We start from the raw sequence: 25,756 nt of genomic DNA, 5'->3' as shown, positions 1-25,756 counted from the left end.
ACTGTCGACTATGTCATGTAGTTCGATCAGTGTCCACGTTAATAATTTTCGACCAGTGTAAAATCCAACAAATGGCTGGATAAAATTTTTTTCCTTGCAAAATCGGCATGCAAAAACATGCACTACCACGTAAGATGTGGCTAAAAATAGAAAAACAGAAAAATCAGGACTTCATCGAATCAACGTCGAAAAAGTTAGTATTCAAACCGTCGATAAAGACTAACTAAAGTTCATATTTTATACATGCGTGCTGCTGACGGTGGCGTAATCATTAATCGTATTTAATTAAAAGAAAACAGGGTCAACATCGCTCTTCGGGACGTGCTTTGCTTTTTGTTACGTGGTGATCAGATTGGCTTCAAAGAAAATATCTTTTGTGGTCCTCGATCGAGAAAGACAAGCTTTCTCTCAGTTAACCTTTGCTTTGGGCTTGGAATTTCAACCGCTGTGGGGTCCCTCTCCCTCCTGTTTGCCGTACACGATTATGTCTCGTTCCCCCTTTGGAATTTCAACCGCTGTAAGCTTCTTCTAGAAGCTATGCAGCACCACGTGCACAATATTTTCTTGGGCCCTTGGAAATTGACAGTAGATTTAGGGGGACTCCTCGGCTTAAACAAGTAAGCGGTCGTGTGATGAGGCACGGGAGACGACTAGGACTGACCAAATTCAGTCCGACTTGACTTGTATGCCACGACATATACCAATTATCTAGTTTTATGATCAGAATCTCCATGATGCTATAGGGTGCAATCGTAAATGGACTTTCAAGTCATGCATCGTTACTTTTTAAGGATCAAGTGATACATGAATTGCCCAACTCTTAGCGATCCATTTGTGCCGAATGTTTTCTTAATTGTTCGTCACTTGTTGGCTTGAAGTAGAGTGGACATCAATGTTTTGACACGGGTCATTGCCGCCGGTGTTTTATGACTAAGAAAGAGGAGCTATCTTGAATGTTATTGCATATATGACTAGGGAACAAATTGAGAGGTAACCACCACCCGCGGTGGCCACGATGGTTTCGCACTTTCTCCACCACCGTGGGGGAGGTATTCGAAACCTCGTGTCCCCATTGCATGCGACTCACCCGCGGTTAGGTCTGTGGTGGTAACCCAGTTCACTCTCGGTTTACCTCACCGGTTGTCGGTTGTTCAGGGATTTTCGGATCACAAAAAAAAAAAAAAAAAATTGAGAGTTCTCTAAGAACATAGAGATGAATTTACTTTCCGGCTCCGATTCTCCTTCTTATCATCATCGATGTTGGAAACATCAGAAACATAGGACAAAGAAACCATCAATGCTGCTAGCGGCAAGTGGTCGATGACCTTTGGAGGAGATTTGCGGTCAAAGAATTTTGTCAGTAAGTCCGAGGATTGGATATAACATGCCTATCGCACTAACCCTTCCGCTGTCAGAACAGGATCACTTTTGGCAATGACCTTAGAATATTCTTCATCAGTGGTCTAGTCGAGAGCAGAAAAAAGAGTGCACAGGGGCCCCTCCGCTCTGCCACTGATCTTTTATTCTATATTATCGCGTGCGCGAAAGCAGCGGGAGCAGTGGACCCCCGGATCAGAAAAAAGATTGCACAGGGGCCCCCTGACTTTTTCAATCGAGCGTCACCAGAATTTCACTTTTTTATCCTGCTATTTACCCACTTTGATTTTTTTTTTTATCTTTGCTATTTACCCATTTTATTTTATTTGTTGAACTTCTTTTAGCGCTCGTCTGTTCGTCTTCTCGAGATGATGACCTAACAAAGCTCAATAGGGCATTGTGCAAGTTTAGAAAGAAGACACAGGTTATAGAACTCGAAGAACTAGAGGGACAAAACAATAAATGATCACATAGCAATTTCATGCCAATTACAACGTGCAATATGGAACAACACGAGCTTAATATAATTAATTAATAATACAAGCTCACATGGAAATCGGATTTGTTTTTGTGAGTGATTTTATCAGTTGTGTGGTTCATATATATATATATATATATATATATATATATATATTATATTTGGGCTAATATTACGAAAAGCCTTTGAAACGGGCGTATTTAGGTGGCCTGGATCCTACACTTACACAAACGTTGTCTTTCTTTTTTCCCCTCCGAAGCTGTTGATGGTTGAACAAGGAAATAATTGTTGGGTGGGGATACCAAATTATTTAAAAATTGTCACGTCGGCATTCGCCCCACGGTCGGCACCTACATCAATGTCAACATTTCAAAAACTGGTCAAGATGACTGAATTGGTATCAATGCGAAAAATATTTAAGATTAAATTAATCCAATTAAAAAATTTATGACTTAATTGCTACCAATATCATAAGTTTAGAACTGTTTTGGTATTTTTCCGAATTTAAGCCTAAGGGAGGAGACGCAAAAGTCAAGCCTCCTTCCAGATCATGATCGCTCTTGGCAAGCTTCTAGTGTTTTTGTCACGTGGTAATCGGATCGGTGGACCCCAGCACGTCCTCTCTTCCTTCGTCTTCCGATTCGCCTGTCCTTTGTTCTCATGACACAACCTTCGTGAGAAAAAAAAAAAAACATCAAAGAGTCTAGCATTGCACCGAATTGACAGATCAAGCCTTGTTGGGCTGGCGACAAGTGGGACGGGGTCCGTACGATGTTGTGACACGGGGAGCTTTCGTCATAGCTAATCTGATAGAGAAAGAGAAAGACAAGCTTAAGCTTTCTCGAATACAAAGACGTGGAGATAAAACTTCTTCTTGGCTCTTATTACTATTGTCATTGTCATTGATGATGTCGGCGACATCAAAAATGCAAGACAAAGATGCCGTGGATGGTGCCGGCAGCGAGTGATTGATGATGATCGGAGGAGATTTGGGGTTGGAAGAAATCGAAAGTCTTCATGGGTTTCTTCATGTTAGATTTTATACATGCATGCTATTGTCACCAACCAAGAAAGACGAGCTTTCTTGAATGTTAGTGTAGGGTATTAGTAGGGAGCAAGTTTGGATCAGCTGAAATCACGAAGATAAAACTTCTTCTTGGCTCCTATTATTATTCTCATTGTCATCGTTAATGTTGGCAACATTGGAAACGTTGGATGAAGAGACTATGGATGGTGCCGGTGGTGAGTGATCAATGATGAATGGAGGAGATCTGGGGTTGGAAGAAATTGAACGTATTCATGGGTTCCTACACTTTCTTGTATTCATGATTTAGGGCCGTGAAGTTACCATATGCATAGTTGGTATGAAAAAAAATAAAAATTTGGCCCAACTTTGGGACAATTACCATAATATATTAGTCTTTCCCAAATATTAATGAAAGCTTTCAATATGTGGGTCTTGACAAATAGTTTGCCTATTTTGCTTTCGTCGACATCAACCCCCGTAACCCAACGGGTGGTCGAGAATTTGAGCCCAGCGGAGGAGACAAAAAAGTCAAGCCTCCTTCCAGATCATGGTCGCTCTTCGGAAGCTACTTCTCTTTACGTCACGCGGTAATCGGATGGGTTGGGGTGGGTCCCAGCGTGTGCTCTTTTCCTTCGTCTTGGCTCGCCCGTCCTTTATTCGCATGACACGACGTTCGTGAGGAAAATAACATCAAAGAATCTAGCATTGCACCGAATTCGAAGTAAGTCGGCAGTTCACGCCTCCTTGGGCTCGCGACAGGTTGGACGGGACGGGGCCCGCATGAGCTTGGGTCCTTACGATGTTAGTGACGCCAGGTAGCTTTCGTCATCACGCACCTGCTAGAGAAAGACTAACTTTGTCCAAGGCAAAAACGTGGACATAAAACTTCTTCTTGGCTCCGATTACTATTCTCATTGTCGTGGTTGATGTTGGCAACTTCGGAAACGTAGGACAAAGATCCCGCGGATGGTCCCAGCAGCGAGCGATTGATGATAATCGGAGGAGATTTGGGGTTGGAAGAAATCGAATGGCTCTATGGGTTTCTTCACTTTTTTTCCGATCTCTTACGAAAAAAACAAGCAATCGAACAATAATATAGACATAAAAAAGAAAAAAAAATCAAGCAGTAGATTTAAGTAGTTCGATCGTTGAGACCTACGTCCACAAGGAAAGAATGGATGAATTCACTTTAGATCAAGCAATACAAGGAGATTACACACTCGAGTCACTCAAACACTCTCTCGGTGTTTCTCAAATCTAGTTACACCCAATAATACACGCAGTGTTTAGCCCAAAATTTCTCAAAAAATAATCACTTAATATTACGAAGGAATTCATGCAAATCTTTCCACAAGATTTAATCGGGTACAAACACTAATTTTTCCTGGTGTAATTGCACGAACGAACTTCAATACCAAGCACTTGTGTGAAAACGGCGCTTCAAAAAACCTTCATGTCTACCTCTACCAACAAACAAGCCTTGAGAATTTATATATAAGCCACCGCCTCCGCCAGAGAAGTCCTAGGGTGAGGGAAACCGAATCAAGCTAGGATCCAGTCAACCCAAATAAAAGTTGCACTTTTCCTTGCAGTTATCTTGTCGATTTCAACCGAAACATATCTCCATATATTTTAAACAAAATCCATGTCCAAGTCAAATGTTTTTTACTCGATTTTGAACATCCGCAACATATCCAATTCGAATATTCATAATTTTGCATCGGACTCAAACTCAATGAATATTTTAACAATCTCCACATTGGCTCAACATTTGAGCCAAGTTGCAATTGCTTCACAAAATTCAAATTCCACCACTATTTTTCCATAACCGATATTATTAGAAGTTTTTGTAGCCAAGTTCAAGCTTCGCTGAACTTTTCCATAACCAAAGATCTCATCAATACCAACTCTAAATGCACTTTAACTGCTTCGTAAGAATTTTCCGACGCAACCTCCTTAATCACCGATAAAGTGGAACAAACAAGCCTATGTGGGAAACAGAGCTGAAGTTAAAGTTGATTGCTTCAATGAAATCAAAAATTCAAATTCTATCGCTATTTTTCCATAGCTCACGAAAAGATGTGAACATACATACTACGCATAGAATATTTAGAGATGTGTTTTGTGGCAAACAAATATCAAAATCATTGTTGTATCCGTATCTATCGGGAGATCGAATATATACCTTGTTAATTTCAACAGTTACGGCAACCATTGGCTCTATAGGCTCCACCTCACTACAAGCACCATCTGTGTCGATTGCTTTGCTAGTACTCATACTCACTACCTCAGGAATTTATGGTTGCAACTCCACCTTAAGTTGAATCCATTTAAATACTGCTATAATCAATCTTAGCCATAAGTACTGAAGACTCATCAAACGTAGCTTCTATGCTAATAATAGGTGAATTTAATTCCAGGCACTACAACCGATCACCCTACTCACCTTATGCATAGCTTAGGAACACGCACTTTCTTACCCTTTCAGCAAGCTTCCCATCACTTGCTCGAATATAACATGGGCAATCAAATATTCTAAGAACGAAATAATCAGCAATGTTACCTTACCACACTTCTTCGAAAGTCTCATATCCAATCGCAGTCAATAGGAATCTATTCATCAAGTAGCATGCTGTACTTAGCGCATCCGCTAGAAATCTCCTAGCCATACTAGTATTAGAGAGCATTTTATAAGCCGTCTTTAGTAACATTTTGCTCATTAATTTCACAACGTGTTGTAGTTCATCAGCATTAGTGCGATGTTTCACTATGCCTTTCTTCATGCATAATTCGTTTAATAGCTTCGAACAAAACTCCATACTATTGTCAATCCGCACCTGCTTAATCATCTTATCAGTCTCCTTTTCGATCAAAACTATTAACTACTTGATTTGGACAACAGCATCAAACTTGTGCCTAAGCACAAACACCCCACATCTTTATCAAGTAGTTATCAACAACCGTTAGCATATATCTAGCACTCTTCCTCGAAAGAAACCGCGACAACCTGCGAACATTCAAGTGAATTAACTTTACAATTTCCGTGGTTTCTTTGACAATCTTACTGACTTGCACTTTCCGCCGTTGATCTAAATCACAGTACCTACATACATTCAATTCGTTAGAAACATAACCACATAGCAAATTTCTTTTACTTAAAACCTTCAAGCTTCTCTCGCCAATGTACCCCAAACGCATATACCACAATTCAGACTCTCAAATAGATGCATCCGACATCTCTGCAGCGAAATTTGTCACTGCCTCACCTTGAAGCTCATACAAGCCACTGTGCTTGATTCCTTTCATTATTATCAAAACACCTCGAACAATTTTCAGAGTTCCACATTCGAAAATATATTAATACCCAGCTAAATCCAAGGCACTCAAGGAAATTAAGTTCTTCTTCAACTCTGGAATTTGCCTTACTCCGGTTAATGTCTTCACGATACCATCATGCATTCTAATTCTAATATTGCCAACACCTACGACCTTGCATTCAGTATTGGTCCCCAACTGCACTTTACTATTATCCATGTACTGATAAGTAGTAAACCAATTTCTATTTGGTGTAGCATAAAAAGAACAACCATAATCCATAATCTATCCATCAAATGATGAATAATCAGTGACAGACAAGACAAAATTGGTTTTATCTGCTACAACTGTAACATAATTTGAAGAATCAACTATAATTCTCATATCCTTCTCATTCTTTAACTTAAAGGTAATTCCTTTTAAGATGCCCCCTCTTGCCACAGCTCCGACAGATAACATCACCAGTCCTAGACTGACTACGCATGTTCATATTAGTACTATTCTTACCCACACGTATTCTAGATCTTCCTCTATTTTCACCTACTAAAGCAGCAAATACAAGTTAGCCAGATTCTCTTCTACGGATGTCTTTGCTTAGAATCAAGTCTCGAACCCCATCAAACATCAAACTTGTTGACCCAGAGGAATTACTAACAGCAGTAGCGGTAGTATTCCAACTATCAAGCAATGAGGATAATAGAATCAAAGCACATACCTCATCTTCAAAGTCAATCTCAACTGAACCCGATTGAATAACAATCACTTTGTACTTCATTGATATGATCTGCAACTGATGCACATTCACTCATCTTCAAATTAAACAGACATCGCATAAAATAAACTTTGTTGATCGCAGAGGGCTTCTCGTACATATCCGATAGGGGTTGCACCAAACCAGCAGTGGTCTTCTCCTTTAAACTCGATGTTACGAGCCAACGTTAGCCGAATAATATCCAAAGCTCGTCTATCCAGTAAATCTCAATCAACTTACTTCATTGACTTTGCTTTCTCTCCAAACAAGGGCAAGTGCAGTTTTATCTGATAAAGATAATCTTCAATCTACATTTTCCAAAAACTAAAATCCTTCCCATCAAATCTATCGATTTTCACTTTCCCTTCTTCTATCGCCATCGATTCACTTCAATTCAACTAAGTCTGGCTCAGATACTAATTGTTGCGAAAAAAAGCAAGCAATCAAACAATAACATAGATAGAAGAAGAAAATAAATCAAACACTGGATTTACGTGATTCGGTTATAGAGACTTATGTCCACGGGAAAGCAGCGACGTATTCACCATAGATCCAGTGATACAAGAAGATACACACTCAAGTCACTCAAACATTCTCTCGGGGTCTCCCAAGCCCTAATTACACCAAAAAACGTAGGCAGTGTTTAGCCCTAAAATTCCTCAAGAAATAATCTCTCAATCTCACAAATGAATTACACGAAAATCTTTCCACAAGATTTAATCAGCTAAAAACACTAATTTTTCTTGGTGTAATTGCATGGACAAACTTCAATACCAAGCACTCATGTGAAAACGGCACTTCAAAAACCTTCACGTCTACCTCTACCAATGAACAAGCCTTGAGAATTTATATATAAGCCACCGCCACCGTGAAAGAAGTCCACGGATGAGGGAAACTGAATCAAGCTAGGATCCAGTCAACCCAAAAAAGTTGGACTCTTCCCTGCAGTTATCTTGTCGATTTCAACCAAAACATATCTCCATATATTTTAAACAAAATCCAACTCCAAGTCAAAGTTGGACTTTCTTATTTTAGCGACCAAATTCTCCAATGCAGATTCGAAATTTTGGGGAATTGATCTTTATTTTTTATTGCTCGATTTCAAACGTTCGCAACATATCCAATTAAAAATATTCAAAATTTTGCATCGCGCTCCAACTCAAGAGATATTTTAACACGATCCATGTTATTTCTTTTTCTAGAGAGATGGCATGAAATTATAAGTGTGTACAAAGTATTTCCTAATTCGGGTTGGATTAGGAAAAAAATTATCCAAGATAGTGCAAAGAGCACGCATCGTGGTGGGAGATAATATTAGGTGTTTCCTAAAATATGATAATTTAATATAACTAAGTACAGAAGTCGTTAATCCATGTGGTTCCTTTAGTATTTCTTAAGAAAATATATTCGATTAGGAATTAAAAGAAATCTGGGGATCCTCCTCCAGATCACGATCGCTCTTCGAAAGCTGCTTGTCTTTACATCACGTGGTAATCGGATTGGTCTTAAAGGGTCGTAGCGTCTCCAATCTTCCTCTTCTTCTTATCTCCCACAAGTCAAACCTGGCCGTCCGATTTGCCTGTCCTTTATTGTATACGACACACCCTTTCCGAAAAGGTTTGATGGACGAGGAAAAACATCAAAAAAGCCTATTGGCAGGATCATCGCCTGGTTGTGCACTGCGTTGACAGTTGACACCTTGTGGGGCATATGCGTAAAGGAGTGGAACGGGACGGGGCCGCCGGGAGCTTGGGTCCGAGGGATGCTAGTGAAATGGGGGTTTCCCCCATCGCTATTGTCGATTGTGCTTTGAGGGGAAAAGGTTCATTGGCGTCCAAGAATCAACACGTAATAATTCAAGGTTAAGATTTCATCCAAATTATTCCCGCAATGAAATATCTTTCACCAAAAAATAACTCAAAAAATCAAGATTCTATACTAACTACGAGCGCATGATATCTCATAGGAAAGGAGATCGATTTATGAATTCAAATTCTTAACTGAATAGCTTGAAAATATAAAAGATGCAGTACCAAGATAAAGATACACACTGAAATTTGATTCACCACGCAAAGCTAAAGAAACTTAAAGGACAGCACGAGAAAGATCCTTCCCTAACAACTTTCTAATGAAAACTCAAGCAGCGGCCCTGTGAAGGACCTTAAAGTAGAACATGCGAGAGGACATGAACCAGACCATCCCGATCTCGTCCCCGACCTTCAACCTTTTCTTCTCGACAAACTCCTTGGTCCAGCCACCGTTCAGCACGTAGCTCCCGGACGACCCCCAGCAGCGGAACACGAACCAGTGCTTCCAGCCTGTGTCCACGTCTATCCCAACGACCTGCATCCCCTCCTTGCTCTTGACCTGCCTCAGCATCTCCTCGTCCATCTGCGGGAACACGTGGGTCTTCAGGCAGCCCCCCGGAAGCAGAAGCCGCGACAAGTGGCTGAGGTCGCTTTCCGTTAGCTCCTTCATGATCATCCACGGGTCGTTTTGAAGCACCAACTCTGTGGAGACGTCAACCCTCTCTGCACAAACACAGTGGGCTACGTCAGAGGTCGACGACTCGGGAGTTTTCATTTCAGATACATCATATGACACCTAATAAACTAATCATTTCTCGGAATTATGTACTAGTATAAACCATGGAGGTCGCCATAGGATGGCTTTCGTATATTTCAATTGAAGGAACTGTGTTTACATACCGGTTAGCCTGACATGCGGAAGGCCATAAATACGGCCTTGCTTCCGGTATTCACCAAAAGTGAACTTCCTGTAGACGGAGGGCTTTCTGCAGCTCCCGATCTGAGAGTCGGACGAAGGGCAGAGGGAGTAGGCAACGGAGTATCTCTCCAACTCGCCGTTTGTCTTCATCCTGTGTTCCACACTCCTGTGCAGGTCATTGCTCCCCGCCTGGGGTGTCACCATGTTAATATTCTGGATTAGAGGAGTTGGGTGAAGTTGGTCAGAAGGGGTGGGTCTGAGATTGAGCCTATCAGTGCAACGGTGTGTGAAGAGAATGGGCATTGGCTGGTTGTCAAGCGTATCTGTAAGTGGAGAGGGAGGAGAGAGAATGAAAGAGCACAAATAGATAGCAAAAGCCGATTGCTGTTCGTGAAAAGCCAAAGCTGGTTGTGATGGATTGAACCCATGAAACATGACAATATAATACGAACTTCACCCGCTCAAGGCGTGGGGCTGAGCTTGATCCTTCCATTGCCACGGGGTGGGTGTGTGAAGAGAGTGTGGCTTGGGGAGGGCGGTGGTCTGCCGTTATATCGAAGGGGATGAGTGTATTTATAATGGAGAGGGAGGAGGAGAGAGAGCGAAAGGGCACCAAGAGATTAGAAGGGGACAAAAGCTGAGCTCCCGACAGCGACAGATAGCGACATATGAGTGGAGGGGTCAAGTCTACTATAAAAAGTACTGAGAAATCTTGTTTTTTTTCGCACCAAAATTCTTGTTTGGACTCAGGGTACTAATCAGGTGAAGCTTCCGAATCGACCGACTCGATCCATCAAAATCAGCTTTCGCTTTTCGCGAAAAGCAATTGAATTTTGCGTTATGTACTAGTGGATGCAAGAAGCTTTTCTCAACAAACTTTTGCTTTAATAGCTTTTCTTGTCATGGGTGTCATTGCAATAAAAACTTCTATCACGCCCAGACTTTCTCTTGTCACAGGAACGCAACATCCGGCATCGGTCAATTATACGACGTCTCAAAATGCATCGCCAACCCATCAATTATTATTTTTCAATCAAACGCAAGCAGAAACGTACAACAACAACAACACCCGATCACATATTAGGGATGGTAAAGAAAACACATGAGCAAATATACATCTTATTTATCTGCTTTATTAGATCAAATCTTTTAATATAAAAGTCCGTTCTTGGACCAATTTGATACACATCCAAAAGACAACAGGGGGTTCACAAACTACAATGGTGAGCTTATCTTCTCTAGCGAGATACTAACCAAAAGCAGCTCCCCTATGAGGACCGGCTACCTAGGCATCATCTATTGGGTTGTTCGTCGGGACCTGAAAAAGGTGAAACAACAACAAATGAGTTTGACAACTCAATAAGTAATTCGCCTAAATCTCATATAGGCGGATGCCTCATTTTGGAACCTACAAACTTGACGCTCACTTGTCGATGGCAGATCAATAGCTAAGCCTTCGCTTTACATTATCTATTAACAATAATTAGGCCACTCAAAATGCAAACACTCTACCACATGTCCAATTATAGCATAAATAATCACTACATGAGTGCACCATTCTATTAAGCATACAACGATCACAATTTAATAATCCAGGCACGAATAGTAATTCTTCCATGCACCATGCATTAGCTTAAATCCCTCAAGTTCTAATCAAAGACATACAAATCCACAACCTTATCCACGTCTTTCTGACTCAAACATCGACCTGAACGACATCCTCATGCTTCTCAATTCGTAAACAAGGTCGATCAAAGTATGCACATGCCACATAAGTTACTAATAATAATAGTTAAATTATGCACGTGTCTCATGCATCTCGTATAAGGCCATGCCAAACATGCATGAGCCATAAAACAATTTCCAAGGTATGCACATAACACTCAAATGCTTTGCACAAGTTTAGCACCTCAAGAATCACATGACATCCCATACTACCATGCTATCTCTAGTCCAATTATTAATCACACATACTCGAAACCCTCTGGTTCTTCCAGAAACATCCAGAACAATCGTCTCACCCCATTGAGCACAGCATCTAAGCTCCCGTCGGGCATCCTTTCAGGCATCGTTCCAATGTAACACATCCCGCGAACGGCATCCCGTTGATGTGGGGGCATCATCATCTGAAACCTCGGTGATGAAGTCCATTGTGTGACCACACGAATCAAGCATACAAGCAATCGGTTTTATCTTTCATAGTAATTCATGTATAAATGCCTCAATGACATGCCAAGCGATATGTAACTCATGACCTATCGACAATACATCAATAAACACACCAAGCATGAAATGAGAGTATGTGGTTTGACCTGTTACGTTGAGCACCGGCCTAAGTCTAATCCAAATCGAAAACGATAAGCTTTGATATCGCACCGAAACCAAAAGAGGACAAGTCCGCCATGACATGATCACCGTCCTAGTACCAAACTTGGCTCGGGAAAGAGGACAAGTCCGCCATGACATGATCACCGTCCTAGTACTAAACTTGGCTCGATTAATTCAAAACTAATCCATGGAACGATATGTCTCAATATCGCATCTAGACCAAGAAAAGATTGACCCATAGTGATATGATCACCGACCTAGTATTAAACTTGGCTCAAGAATGATATGCCTCAATATCGCCGATCCAAGAGAGAGACTCGACCCAACGTGCTTCCACAAACATCCAAGAACCATCACAAAAATCATCTTGGAGGCGCAGGTGGTCTCACGCATTGACCATGGACTATGAACATATATAAATATAAGGACTACTTTCAATGAACACATACAAAACATTGCAATTAATATTAAACAACATCATATAGAACAGGCACATCCAAGAAGCTACGCAGCACCACATGCACGGTATGTTCTTGGGTGCTTGGAAATCAACAGTAGATTTAGGGGGGCTCGTCAACTTAAACAAGTAAACAGTCAAATGACAGGGCACAAAAGCTAACTAAGACGGACCAAATTTGGTCTGACTAAGATAGGGTACAATGACATATAATTAAAAGGAGGTCTATATATCTATTGCCGTGCAAGTTTTGTCAGTAAGTCCGAGAATTGGATATAACGTGATTATCACACTTATTCTTCCGATGTCAGGACCAGCAGCAGCAGTAACCGACAATCTTTTCTAGCCAGTTGTCTAGTCGTTGTAGACGAGAGCAGAAAAAAAGACTGCACAGGGGAGCCTTGGCTCTGGGCACTGATCTTTTATTCTCTATCATTGCGTGCGTGCACAGAAGAAGTGGCCCTACGGATCAAAAACACATTGACTTTTTCAATCGAGTGTTACCATAATTTCACTTTTTGACCCTGCTATCTTCCCGCTTTGATTTTTATTTTATTTTATTTGCTGAACTTCTTCAGCGCTGGTCTTCTCGACATGATGACCTAACAAAGCTCACTAGGGCATCGTGTAGGTTTAGAAAGAAGACACAAGGTATAGAACTCCAAGAACTAGAGGGACAAAGTAACGAATGATTACATAGCAATTTCATGCCAATTGTAGTTTGCAACATGGAGCAACATGAGCTCAATATAATTAACCAACAACACAAGCCGACTTGATAATCGAATTAATTTTTGTGAGTGATTTGATCAGTTGTGCAGAACTTTTATTTTATATTTGGGTTAATATTACCAAAAGTCATTGAGCGGGGCTTATTTATAAGCGGGCTGGAAACTTTTCCTTTTTTTTTTTTTTTTTTTTGGCTTCGAAGCAGTTGATGGTTGTACGAGGAAATAATTGTTGGGCAGGGAGGCCTAATTGCGGCACGAAAGCACAAGAGGACAAGAAAGAGGGCCTCGCGCAATTGGCACTTTTCTCTATCGTACGCCCACTCAGTCATGGCACCTTTTTCCTATTTTTCTTTTCGTTGTTTTGCTTCGAAGCCGACGAGACGGGCGTATTATAGAAGGGGACAAAAAATTCCTTTAAAAAGTACTGAGAAATCTTCTTGTTTTCTTGCAGCCAAATTCTTGTTTGGACTCAAGGTACTAATCCTGGTGCCAAAAGTTATTAATCCACGTGGTTCTCTAGTATTTTTTTTTTTTTTTGTGAAGAAAACGTATTCAATTTGAATGAAAAGTGTGGATCCTAGGATTGACTCCCTCTTTTGAATTAATTTGAAGTATACGACCAGTGTAATCTTTCTATTACGCAGTCCACGTTCATTACCATAGGTGGGTCCCAGCGTCTCCTCTCTTCCTTCCTCAAGAGTCAAGAGTCAAGACTCGCCTGTCCTCTATTCTCACGACACAGCCTTCCTGAGGAAAAGAACATCAAAGAATCTAGCATTGCACCGAATTAGAAGTGCGTCGGCCGTTCACGCCTCGTTGGGCACGCGCCCACGACAAGTCGGGACGGGACCGTGGCCCGCATGAACTTGGCTCCTTACGATTTTAGTGACACCAGGGAGCTTTCGTCATCGCTCACCTGATAGAGAAAAGACAAGCTTTCTCGAAGACAAAAACGTGGAGATAAATCTTTTCTTGGTACCGATTACTACTCTCACGTCATTGTTAATGTTGGAAAACATCGGAAACGCAAGACAAAGACACCATGGATGGTGTCGGCAGCAAGTGGTTGATGATGATCAGAGGACGTTTGAGGTTCGAAGAAATCGAACGGCTTCATGGATTTCTTCGCTCTGTTCTGATCCATGTTATTTCTTTTTCTGGAGAGACTGACAAGAAATTAAAAGTGTATAAATCCCACATATTTTGCACCTTATATCGTTGAGAGTGATCGAACTACGGTTGCGCAAAATCAAGTTGTGAAGTGCACGTTTGCTTTAATACAAAGTATTTACTCATTCAAGTTGGATTAGGGGAAAAGGATCAAAGGTAGTGCAATGACTGCATGCTTGTGGGGAGAGGGGGCATAAGACTATATGTTTCCTAAAACATGATAATTTAATATGACAAAGTACGAAAGTCATTAATCCACGTGTGGTTGTCCAGTATCTCTTAAGAAAACATATTCAATTAGGAATTGTTTGGTTTCTATGGATCGGAGCGTCCCCTATCTTCCTCTTCTTCTTGTCTCTCAAAAGTCGAACCTCTCTCAAATCATTGTTTCGCTGAAGGGGAAAAACATTAAAGAAGTCTATAGGAAAAGTCATTGTCTCGTATTCCACGCTGAGTTGATAGTTGACACCTTGTGGGGTATGTGAACCGACGGGTCGGCTCCGTACGATTTAGTTACTTGGGGGGGCTTCCGCCATCGCTTTTGTCGATTGTGCTTTAAGGGGAAAAGGTTTGATGCTTTAAGGGCTTCCATAAAAATTTAGCATCGCAGCAGGTTAGAACTTGAAAAAAGATCCACCGTTTAATGGCAAAATAATTCATTGTTAGGATTTCGTCGAAATTTTCCCACGGAAAAATATCTTAAATAAAAAATAATTCAATGAAACCAAGATTATGTGCTAACTTCGGACGGAAGATATCTCATGCGAAAGGAGATGGATTTATTATATTCAAATAACGTAGTACAATTTCAAATCAACAATAAGATTCAGAAATTACAAATTCGATTACGTAATACGATGCAAACAAATTATGTCGAAACTTAATCGATCACACCGCTTGTGAACATAAAAGTACGATATAGGAAAGAAAATTGATTATTATTGGTTCGTGCGGGATTGCTTTTCCATGGTAATTGTTTTGACTTTCCCCGATCACAAGCCAACATTGAAGCACACAAAAAGTAAAATAAAGAGAACAAGATCCTTTCGCAAATACTTTCCAATGAAAGCTCAAGCCGCCGGGTTGCTTGTGCCGCAAGCAACCTTCCGAAGGACCGTAAAGTGGAACTTGCAAGAGATAGTGTCCCAGTACATCCCGATCTCGTCCCCGACGTTCAACTCTCCCCCATTGACGAACAGCTTGCTCCAGCCACCATTCAGCACGTAGCACCCCGAGGATGCCCAGTAGCGGAACACGAGCCGGTGCTCGTCACCTGTGTCCTCGTTTATCACATCGACCTCCATCCCCTTCTTGCTCTCGACCTGGTCAACCATCTCCTTCTTCATCCACCGGAGCACATGGGCCTTCACGCAGTCCCGCGGAAGCAGGAGCCGCGACAAGTGGTCGAGGTCGCTTTTCGTTAGCTTCTTCCTGATCTTCCACGGGTCGTCGTAGAACACCAACTCCGTGGAGACGTCAGATGATATATTCCTCTCTGCACAAATAAAGCGGTTTACGTCAGAGGCCGACCACTGCGGGGTTTTCATTTCAGATACGTCATATGACACCTAAAAAAGTCTCCTTTTGTCTCTTTCCTTCTCTTATTTCTTCTTCTCTTTTTTTATTCATTTAATAAACTAGTCATTCCTCAGAATTATGTATTAGTATAAACCACGGAGGTCGCCATAGGATGGCTTTCGTATATTTCAATTGAACGAACTGTGTTTACATACCTGTTTGCCTGAAACGTGGAAGACCAACTTTACGGCAGGTTCTTTTGATGTCCTCTTGAAATTGCTTCCGGTATTCACCACAGGTGAACTTTCTGAAGACGGAGGGCTTTCTGCAGAACCCGATCTGAGAGCCGGACGAAGGGCAGAGGGAGAAAGCAACGGAGTATCTTTCCACCTCCCTGTTTTTCTCCACCTTTTGCTCCACACTCCTGTACACGTCATTGCTCCACGCCTGCCCAAAGCAATTCATACCCGCGTTAATCATTGCTCGTTCGAGACACGAGGAAAGTCTGAGCATTGAAGAATTGGATGAGCATTGATTGGATAATCATCGTTTCGAATCTGTGCTTTCTTTTTTTCGTTACCTGAAGAAGGTCTCCGATGCTGACGATGAGAGCGTCCCGGTTGGGCTTGACCGCGAAGAATCGGGAGTCCTTGAGGAGCCGGAGGCCTCCTGCCTGGTCCTGGTAGAGAATGGTCAGGAAGTCACTGTCCGCGTGGGGCAACGGCCAGAACCTCTCTGGCGAGAGCGGGCACACCGGGTAGTGGTTTAGCCGGAGGAAGCACGTGTTCTCGTTGCATTTCTCGTTCAAAGTGCTGGGGCCCTGATGCCCGAGGCTCTCCTCTAGGACCCCCGCCAGCGTCCTGGCTAGCCCAAACATGGCGGGGGCCAACTCCCTCATCACTCCTCCGAGAGAGGTGAATTGGCCGTGGCAAGAGGGGTCATAAATCTTCACGAGGGGGACCTGGTGGGAGAACTGGGCAGGGGAAGTGCCCCAGGGGAGGAGTTGTTGAGGAGGCCAGAGTGGGCCCTGGTCTCAAGGGGTGTCTCGAACAGCTTAACCGCCTCCCTCATCACATTCCCAAGCAGCTCCCTGCTGATCCCATGGTTCACTACCTGGAGGAGTCCATATTTTTTGGCGGCCCGGAATATGTTCTCCTTTGCACACGGCTGACTCAGGTCTATCACTGGGAGCTGATACTCCTGGGGTGTCATCATGTTGGTATTCTGGATTGGAGGAGTTGGGTGAAGTTGGTCAGAAGGGGTGGGTCTGAGATTGAGCCTATCAGTGCAACGGTGTGTGAAGAGAATGTGGGTTGGCTGGGAGTCGATAGGGTATTTATAGGCGGGGAGAGAAGAAAGAATGGCAAAGCACAAATAGAAGGCGACAAAGCGGGTAAGAGGGAGGGAGCTGCTCCAAGTAGCGACAGTTTGGAATCAGGTACTAATCCAGGTACAGTAATATAGAATCGATCGCAGGAGCAGCGCACCCAAGAGAGAGCAAGTGAAGTTCGTACTATATTGTCACGTTTCATCGACTCAATCCATCAAAATCAGCTTTAGCTTTTCACAAACAGCAATCGGCTTTTCGCGTTCTATAATAGGGGTTCCAGAAGCTTTTCTCAATAAACTTTTGCTTTGGGCTTGGAAGTACATCGCTTTAGGATTTCTTCTGTATGGTCCATCCTCTGTCCTTCACGAGTCGATATTGATCCCCTTCTGGCTGTCGGTATCTTCTAAAAACCTAGGCAACACCACATGCACAATATTTTCATGGGCGCTCGGAAATCGATGGTAAATTTAGGTGGACTCGTCAACCTAAACAAGTAAACAGGCATGTGATGAGGCACGAAAGCCGACTAAGATGGACCAAATTTGGTCCGACTAGGATAGGATGCAATGACATATACTCCTCATTTAGTTTTGTAATCACAATCTCTGGGACGTTGTAGGGTGCAATCAAAATTGGACTTTTGAATCCTGCATCATTACTCTTTAGGATTAAGTGATACATGAATCGCCCAATAATTAGCGACCCATTGGTGCTGAATGTTTTCTTAATTATTCATCCCTCGTTGGCCTGAAGCGGAGCGGGATTGATATTTCGACACGGGTCGCCACCACTGGTGTTCACGATCAAGAAAGAAAAGCTATCTTGAATGTTATTGCATGTTTGAGTAGGGAACAAGTTGAGAGTTAGCTAGGAAGGTGAAGATGAATTCACTTCCCAGTTCCGATTCTCTTTCTTATCAATGTTATCATCGTCAATGTTGTTAACATCAGGAACATAGGACGAAGAAACCACTGACGGTGCTGGCAGGCGGGTGGTCGATGACATTGGGAGGAGATTTGCGGTGGAGGAAATCGAACATCCACAATAATTAAAAGTAGGTCTAAATATACCTATTGCCGGGCGAGTTTTGTCAGTAAGTCCGAGGATTGGATATAACATGCTTATCACACTTATTCTTCCGCTGTCAGGGCCACCATCAGCAATGACCGACAGTCTTCTTTGACCAGCTGTCTATTCCTTGAGGTCGAGGGCAGAAAAAAGACTGAACCGGGGCGCCTTGGCTCTGGCCACGGATCTTTTATTCTGTATAATTGCGTGCGTGCGCAGAAGAAGTGGCCCTACGGATCAAAAACACATTGACGTTTTCAATCGAGCGTCACCAGAATTTCACTTTTTGACCCTGCTATCTTCCCACTTTGATTTTTATTTTTTTTGCTGAACTTCTTTAGCGCTGGTCTTCTCGACATGATGACCTAACAAAGCTCAATGGGGCATTCTGCAAGTTTAGAAAGAATACACAAGGTATAGAGCTCCAAGAACTAGAGGGACAAGCAACAAATGATCACAAAGCAATTTCATGCCAATTGCAGTGTACAATATGGAGCAACACGGGCTCAGTATAATTAACCAACAACACAAGCCAACTTGATAATCGAATTGATTTTCATGCGTGATTTGATCAATTGTGCGGAACTTTTTTGTTTTTTTTTTACACAGTTGGGCTAATATTACAAAAAGTCATTGTTATCGTTAATGTTGGAAACATCGGAAACGCTGGACGAAGAGACCATGGACGGTGCCGGCGGTGAGCGATCGATGACGAATTGCCAAATAGCGACAATTAGTACTTGGTGGCACTTGTTTGGACTAGAATCAATCACACCGCACCCAAGAACTAGCGAGTGAAGTACGTGTTATATTGTCACTATCTATCCACTAAATCAATAAACCAGCTTTCGCTTTTGGCGATAGCAATCGGCTTGGGGCATTCTTTTTCCTCCCGTAAAAGAGGGAAAAAAGGATCTGTTTACACCATCATGTGATGTACTTTTGCTTTGGGCCTGGAATTTCAACCGCTGTAGGGTCCCTCCTGTTTGCCCTTCGCGAACATGTCTCGTTTCCCCTTGGGCTTTCGGTAATTTCTAAGAAGCTATGCGGCACCACGTGCACAATATTTTGTACGTAGCGTCTCCTCTCTTCCTTTTCTTTCTCGCCCTCGTCCGGGGGGCTGTCCGATTTGCATGTCCTTACAACCTTGATGTCCCTTTGATAAAGTGTCGGAAGAATCATCACCTCTTTATGCGCTGACAGTTTTTGCCTTGTTGGGCACGCGGCAAGAGGAACGGGTTAGTGGACCCGTAGGGCTTCCGTGATCGCTTTCATCAATTGTGCTCTAAGGGGAAAGGTTCCACTAGCATTGCAGCATATTAGAACTTGACAAGATCCACCATTTAAAGACGAAATAATTCATGATTAGGATTTCATCGAAATTATTTCCATAATAAAATATCTTTCACTGAAAGTAACTCTTTTGCTTTTATTTAAGGAAACCAAAGTTTAGTGCTAACTCCGAATAGAAGATATCTCATGCAAAAGAAGATCAATCTCTTACATTAAACATCGCTATATATTTTTAAACTGACTTAATCGACTGCAATATCCAATACTATGTTGGAACTTAATCGATGATACGGCTTGAGAGCATAAAAGTGCAACGTCGAAATTTAATCGACAACTCAAAGATCGAGATAAAGATACACATCATAATTTAATCGACAACGCAAATCAGGAAGGTATAGCTAGGGAAACTTAAAATACAATACAGGAAAGATAATTGAAAGATAGCCTTTTTGGTAATTTGTGCGAGGGCTTCCTTATGGGCGACTAGCGCTATTTATAATGGTTAATGGAAACTACTTTTTGATGGTTCCTAGTGGTTGCAATCTCCCGAGTAACTTATATTAGTTATCTCCATGTTTCTAAATTTCACATGTACAAATTGCTCCATGACTTTGTCCCTTGTGATCAGTGTATACTCCACGATCTTTCTTCTAGGTGGTAATTATGCTTTTTAAAAATGGTTAATACATTGAAAAACCCCAAACTTGTACACTTGTGACAAATTTACCCTAAACTACTTTTTTTACCACAAAAAACCCCAAACTGGTATACTTGTGACAAATTTACCCCAAACTGGTACACTTGTGACAAATTTACCCAATGTTAGTTTTTGTTAAATTTTACAGTCAAATTATTAAGTTAAGTGACACATGACAGTTGACTGGTATACCAATTTGAGATTTTACGCTCTATTTGTCACAGTTTACAATTTTTGTGATTTTTTTGTGATATTAATCCAATTTAGCGAAGGGTATATTTGTTACAAATTTACCAGTTTGTGTTTTTTTTGCGGTTGAATAAATTAGTTTGGGGTAATTTATCATAAATGTACCAGTTTAAGATTTTTTTTATGGTCGGTGGAGGTAAATTTGTCATAAGTATACAAATTTGGGGTTTTTCATGATAAAAAAATAAATAAATAGTTTAAGGTAAATTTGTCACAGATGTACCAGTTTATGGTTTTTTATGATATTAACCCTTTTTAAAAAGTTGTATCTGACTTTAACCAACCCATTGGACGACTTGTTCTTCAAACAATAACCATTTCCTCCAAAACTGTGTCTTTAGTCCCAACTGATCTATCAGATGACTTGATTCTCCACTAGTGAATGTTCCCTCCAAAACTATGCACCTTTGGTCCTATCGATCTTAAATTTCAAAACAGCCTATGGACATTCTTTTAATAAATATTGCTAATATTCATACTAGCAATTATCTGTGATTTGTCCTCATACTTGGCATCCATGTGTGCCAATGTTAATCAATATATCTTAATCCCCATACTCACTGATAAGTCAGCATGCTTGTATAAATATCCACATGGTATGTACATGACCATCTATACCAATCTTATCTCATGTGATATTTACATGCTTGTGCTAGATAAGTCATTTTTTGGATGTCAATAGTTAGCTAATTGACAAATCCGATAAAGTGAACAAATTGCATGCATCTCCTTAGTTAATGTTGGATCATATACCGTTTGAATCGCAAAAGAAAAACCTTATTACTTCGTGGGAGGAACAAGCTCTAATCATGTTATTATTTTGACTTTCATCGATCACAAACCAACATTAAAAAAAAAAGAAAAAAAAAAGAAAGAAACCGCCGCGTTGCCTGTGACGCCAGCAACCTTGCGAAGGACCGTGAAGTTAGCACTTGGTCCTGTCACTGCCAGAGCGTGTGTGAACAGTAGCGTGGGTTGGGTTGTCTGGTCAAGCATATTTGAGTTTGTGCTTATAGTAGCTAGTGTTCTTGCCGGGCGTCATGGCAGTCAAAACTTCAACCCTTTAAATCCAAAGCCCTTCCCAAAAGCTAAGAGAATATGCCGCAGCACGTTCTTCTATCCACACAGTTTTAATCAATCTTGAGGCCCCACTAGGAGTCATGAGTGGGAGAAAGCGGAGGATACGTGAGAGTGAGAGAGAGAGAGAGAGAGTTTCTTATTGGGGTTTATCGGAGATTGATTTGACTGAGGATGGTACGGACGAGATAGACACGTGTCCCATGACGAACGCAAATAATATACACAAATAAAGTAATTGCACTGTATACCCCCACTATCATGCTCCCTCTCATCCATAATAAAGGAATCACTTTTGCCTAATTTCAATTCCAGAAAATTTAATGAAGAAATCGAAAGTTTTCATGGATTTATTCACTTTCTTCTCATCCATATTATTTCTTTTTTTAGAAAAATGTTACGGAATGAGAAGTGTGGAATTTAAATACCCGCAAAAGAGAAGTACTTTGAATTGATTTGTCTAAGTGATATTTTGATTAATCAAGGTTTTCTATACTTTGAATTGGGTTGTCTAAGTGATATTTGATTAATCAAGGTCTCCTACTAAAGTGGATATGTGCTCGAGTGATAAATTGAGCATTCGGCAATTGTTAAGAAAGGAGTTCAAGGTACTTCTTGTTTAAGTTTTGAGAACAGATTGTCTTACATGGAGCATAATTCCCCAAAACAAAAGGTGATTGCTTTAAACGAGAGATTCTGCATCATCAAGATATGAAAAAGAACGTTATGAATTTTACTGAGAGTCCACAACCTTAACCGACTTGGTTCCCTATTGCAGGGACAAAAAACGAAAACAAAAAAGAAAAAGAAGAAGAAGGTAAACCAATTCTCATATCAATCCCAGAATTTATTGTTTCGATTCTACACTAATTTTAGGAATCAAGAACCAGTTCTGACATGGTAGGTTTTAGGTTCCGATTAATGACCTACAACCTGAAACCGACCATTCCAAATTAAAAAAAAAAAAATCATAAAAAATTATCCAAAAAGTCTTAAACTTATCGCACGACGGGCAATTCAATCTTAAACTTTTTAATTGTGCCAATATAATCCTAAATATTTTGACGATTGACCAATTTAGCACTTTCAGCCAATTTTGGCTAGAAACTATTGATGTGGATGTTGGTCTCTTACATGACATGATCACCATTGACATGGACAAATTTTATAACCTTTTTTAAAAAAATTATGAATTTTTATATTTTCTTTTCTTTTGTTCTTTTTGTTTTTTTTTTTGCCTTTGGCAAAGACTCGACAACCCTCGTTGTCCCATGGGCAAGGGCCAAGATGCCATCACTGTGGTCAGCAAGGGTGTCGTGACTCTAGTCGGGTCTCTAGTCTTATAAAGAAAACAAAGAAAGAAAAGAAAAGAAAAGAAAAGAGAAAATTCAATAAAAATTTTAGAAAACTTAAAAGGTTTATAATATTTGTTTGATTTAGCATCGATTATTAATTATGTCACCTATCACCTAAGATGATCGACGTTTAATTTAGTAATTTCTGACTAACGTGAGATCCAACAAAATCGTCGGACCAGTTTTTTCCTCACAAAATCAGCATGCAAAAACATGCACTACGCTGACGAGACCGCTGACCAGGGGGCTTTCCGATTCACCTGTCCTTTATTTCACACGACACAGCCTTTATGATATCATCGTTTGGTATTTTCTGCGTCGACAGTTGACACCTTGTTGGGTTTGCGACATGAGAAACGGGTCGGGTCCGCCGTGTGCTTGGGTCCGTAGGATGTTACTCCGCCGGGGGCTTTGGTCATCGCTTTCGTGGATTGTGCTTTATGGGGAAAAAGTTCCAGTGGCGCCCACGAATCTATCATTGCAGCAAATAAGAACTTGACAAGATCCACCGTTTAATGACAAAATAATAATTCATGGTTAGGGATTCGAATGAATTTTCCCCGAAAGTAGCCTTTTTACTTTTATTTAAGGAAACCAAGCTTTAGTGCTTGACTTCGGACGGAGGATATATCGTGCGAAAGGAGATTAATTTATTCAATTCAAACAGCGTAATACAATTTCAGACTGAGCTGGAATTTAACCAGCAACAAGATCCAAAAATTATAGACTAGATTACATAATAGGATTGCAAACAAACTATACCAGGACTTAATGGAAAATACGGCCTGGCAACATAAAGCACAGCACACAACAAGCTCCTTTCGCTATGACTTTCCAGTGAAAACTCCAGCCGCCGCGTTGCTTGGGCCACGAGCAACCCTGCGATGGACCGTGATGAAGAACTTGCGCTCGTACTTGTCCCAGAACATGCCGATCTCGTCCCCAACCTCCAACTCTCTCTCCTTGACGAACAGTTTGTGCCAGCCACCGTTCAGCACGTAGGTCCCTGGCGACCCCCAGCGGCGGAACACGAGCTTGTGCTCCCTACGTGTGTCCGCATTCCTTACGACTACCTTCATTCCATCCTTGCTCTCGACCTGCTTCTTCATTTCATTGTCCATCAACCGGAACACGTGGGCCTCCACGCTGCCCCGGGGAAGCACGAGCCGCGACAAGTGAGCACTGAGGTCGCTTTTCGTTAGCTTCTTCTTGATTTTACACTGGTCCTCGTAGAGGACCAAATCAGTGGAAAAGCCAGCATAGATGTTCTCTTCTTCCTCATGCCTCGGAACGGGCCTGCTGTTGTTGTATGGGACGACGCTACTTGATGATCCTTTCCTTTCTGCCCAAAAAAAACCGTGTTACGTCAGTGGTCGACGACTCGAGAATTTTTCAGTTACATCATGAGATACCTAAAAAAAAAGTCTCCTTATGTCGCTTTCCTTCTCTTCTTTATTTAATAAACGAATAATTTCTCAGAATGATATATTAGTATATAAACCATGAAAGTCGCCATAGGATGGCTTTTGTATATTTCAATTGAATGGAACTGTGTTTACTTACTCAGGTCTTTCCTTGGGAGCTCAAGCCCCCGAGATGTCACCACGTGGGCATTCTGGGGTGGAGAGGAGGAGGAGGAGCTACCCGGACAACAGAGTTGGAGTTTGGTGAATTCGAGCTGAAGGGTTTGGGCTGAGCTCGATCCTTCCATTGCCAGAGTGTGTGTGTGAAGAGGGTGTGGGTTGGGGAGGGTGGTGGTGGGAGAGAGCGAATCGAGGGCGACGAGAGAGTCAAAGACCACAAAGAGAATAGAAGGGGACAAAAGCTGTATCGCTTTGTACTGTGAGATTTTGGAGGGGGTTGAGGCAGACGTAAAGAGGGAAAGAGTCGCTTCTTTTATAGAGAGAGGGACAGGGACGGAGGCAGAGGAGACAGAGAAAAAGACAAGGAGAGGGGGAGGGGAAGATCCCGACTGGCAAGAACTTTCCGTGCTGACCATGGATAACACAGGGCGGTCCCTTTCCAACTCATCCGAGTGAAGAAGGGAGGGTGCACTATTGCTTTTGCTGTCGTTATATAGTCTCACTGACTTCTATGCTTCCCTTCTCCCTCTCTCTGCGGTTACGTCCGTGAGCTATTTTGCGGGAAGTCATTGTTATGGGAGAGTTTTCGACATACTTTCTTATCGAATTTGTGCAAAAAGCAAAAACGCAAAAGTAATTTCTTACATAAATCTTTATTGATAACTTTCGCCAAAACCCCCTATAATTTTCAAGGCATATCGAGATGTACAATGTCCAATGCCCAAGGATATGAGAAATCTTCTTGTGCTTTCACAGCCAAATTCTTGTTTGGATTCAAGGTACTAATCATGGTGCAACAAGTAGAATCGATAGTACCGCGAGTGGGTGAAGTTCATATTATACTATCATGGTTCCACGACTCGATCCATAAAATGAGCTTTCTCTTTTTGCGAATAGCAATCAGATTGAAGCATTCGTTTTCATCTGTAAAAGGGAAAAAAAGAAGAAGGTATGTTAAACGTGATGTACTTTTATTAATATTAATAGTGGATGTGAAGAAGACTTTTCTAATAAACAATGTGATGTACATTTGTTGATGTTAATAATGGAGGGCAAGCTTTTTTCTCAATTAAGCTCTGCTTTGGGCTTGAAATTTCAACCGCTGTAGGGTCCCACCTGTTTGCCCCCCATGACTATGTCTCGTTCCCCACTTTGGCTTTGTGTACTTCTAAGAACCTCCGCACGGTTGAAATTTCAAGTGAACAGTCGTGTGCGATGAGGCACA

General features: G+C 41.5%; 2 protein-coding genes across 2 annotated transcripts; both read right to left on the bottom strand.

Annotated features, from left to right (window-relative positions):
• Positions 1–15,431: 15,431 nt before the first annotated feature.
• On the bottom strand, positions 15,432–17,094 carry LOC104446519 (gibberellin 2-beta-dioxygenase 6). The gene is given in 4 exon segments (XM_039313523.1): positions 15,432–15,856; positions 16,095–16,326; positions 16,460–16,878; positions 16,881–17,094. Coding segments are annotated over 4 exon segments (1,290 nt in total).
• Positions 17,095–23,772: 6,678 nt separating this feature from the next.
• Positions 23,773–24,659, bottom strand: LOC104430764 (putative B3 domain-containing protein At1g78640). Its single transcript, XM_010043486.2, has 2 exons — positions 24,512–24,659; positions 23,773–24,290 (listed from the first exon to the last, which is right to left on the bottom strand). The coding sequence occupies exons 1-2, from the start codon at positions 24,657–24,659 to the stop codon at positions 23,773–23,775; spliced, it is 666 nt and encodes a 221-aa protein (XP_010041788.2).
• Positions 24,660–25,756: the final 1,097 nt, after the last annotated feature.

The sequence above is a fragment of the Eucalyptus grandis genome, chromosome 5 (assembly GCF_016545825.1).
Source record: "Eucalyptus grandis isolate ANBG69807.140 chromosome 5, ASM1654582v1, whole genome shotgun sequence".
NCBI lineage: Eukaryota > Viridiplantae > Streptophyta > Magnoliopsida > Myrtales > Myrtaceae > Eucalyptus > Eucalyptus grandis.
This window is presented reverse-complemented; position numbering and strand designations above follow the sequence as displayed.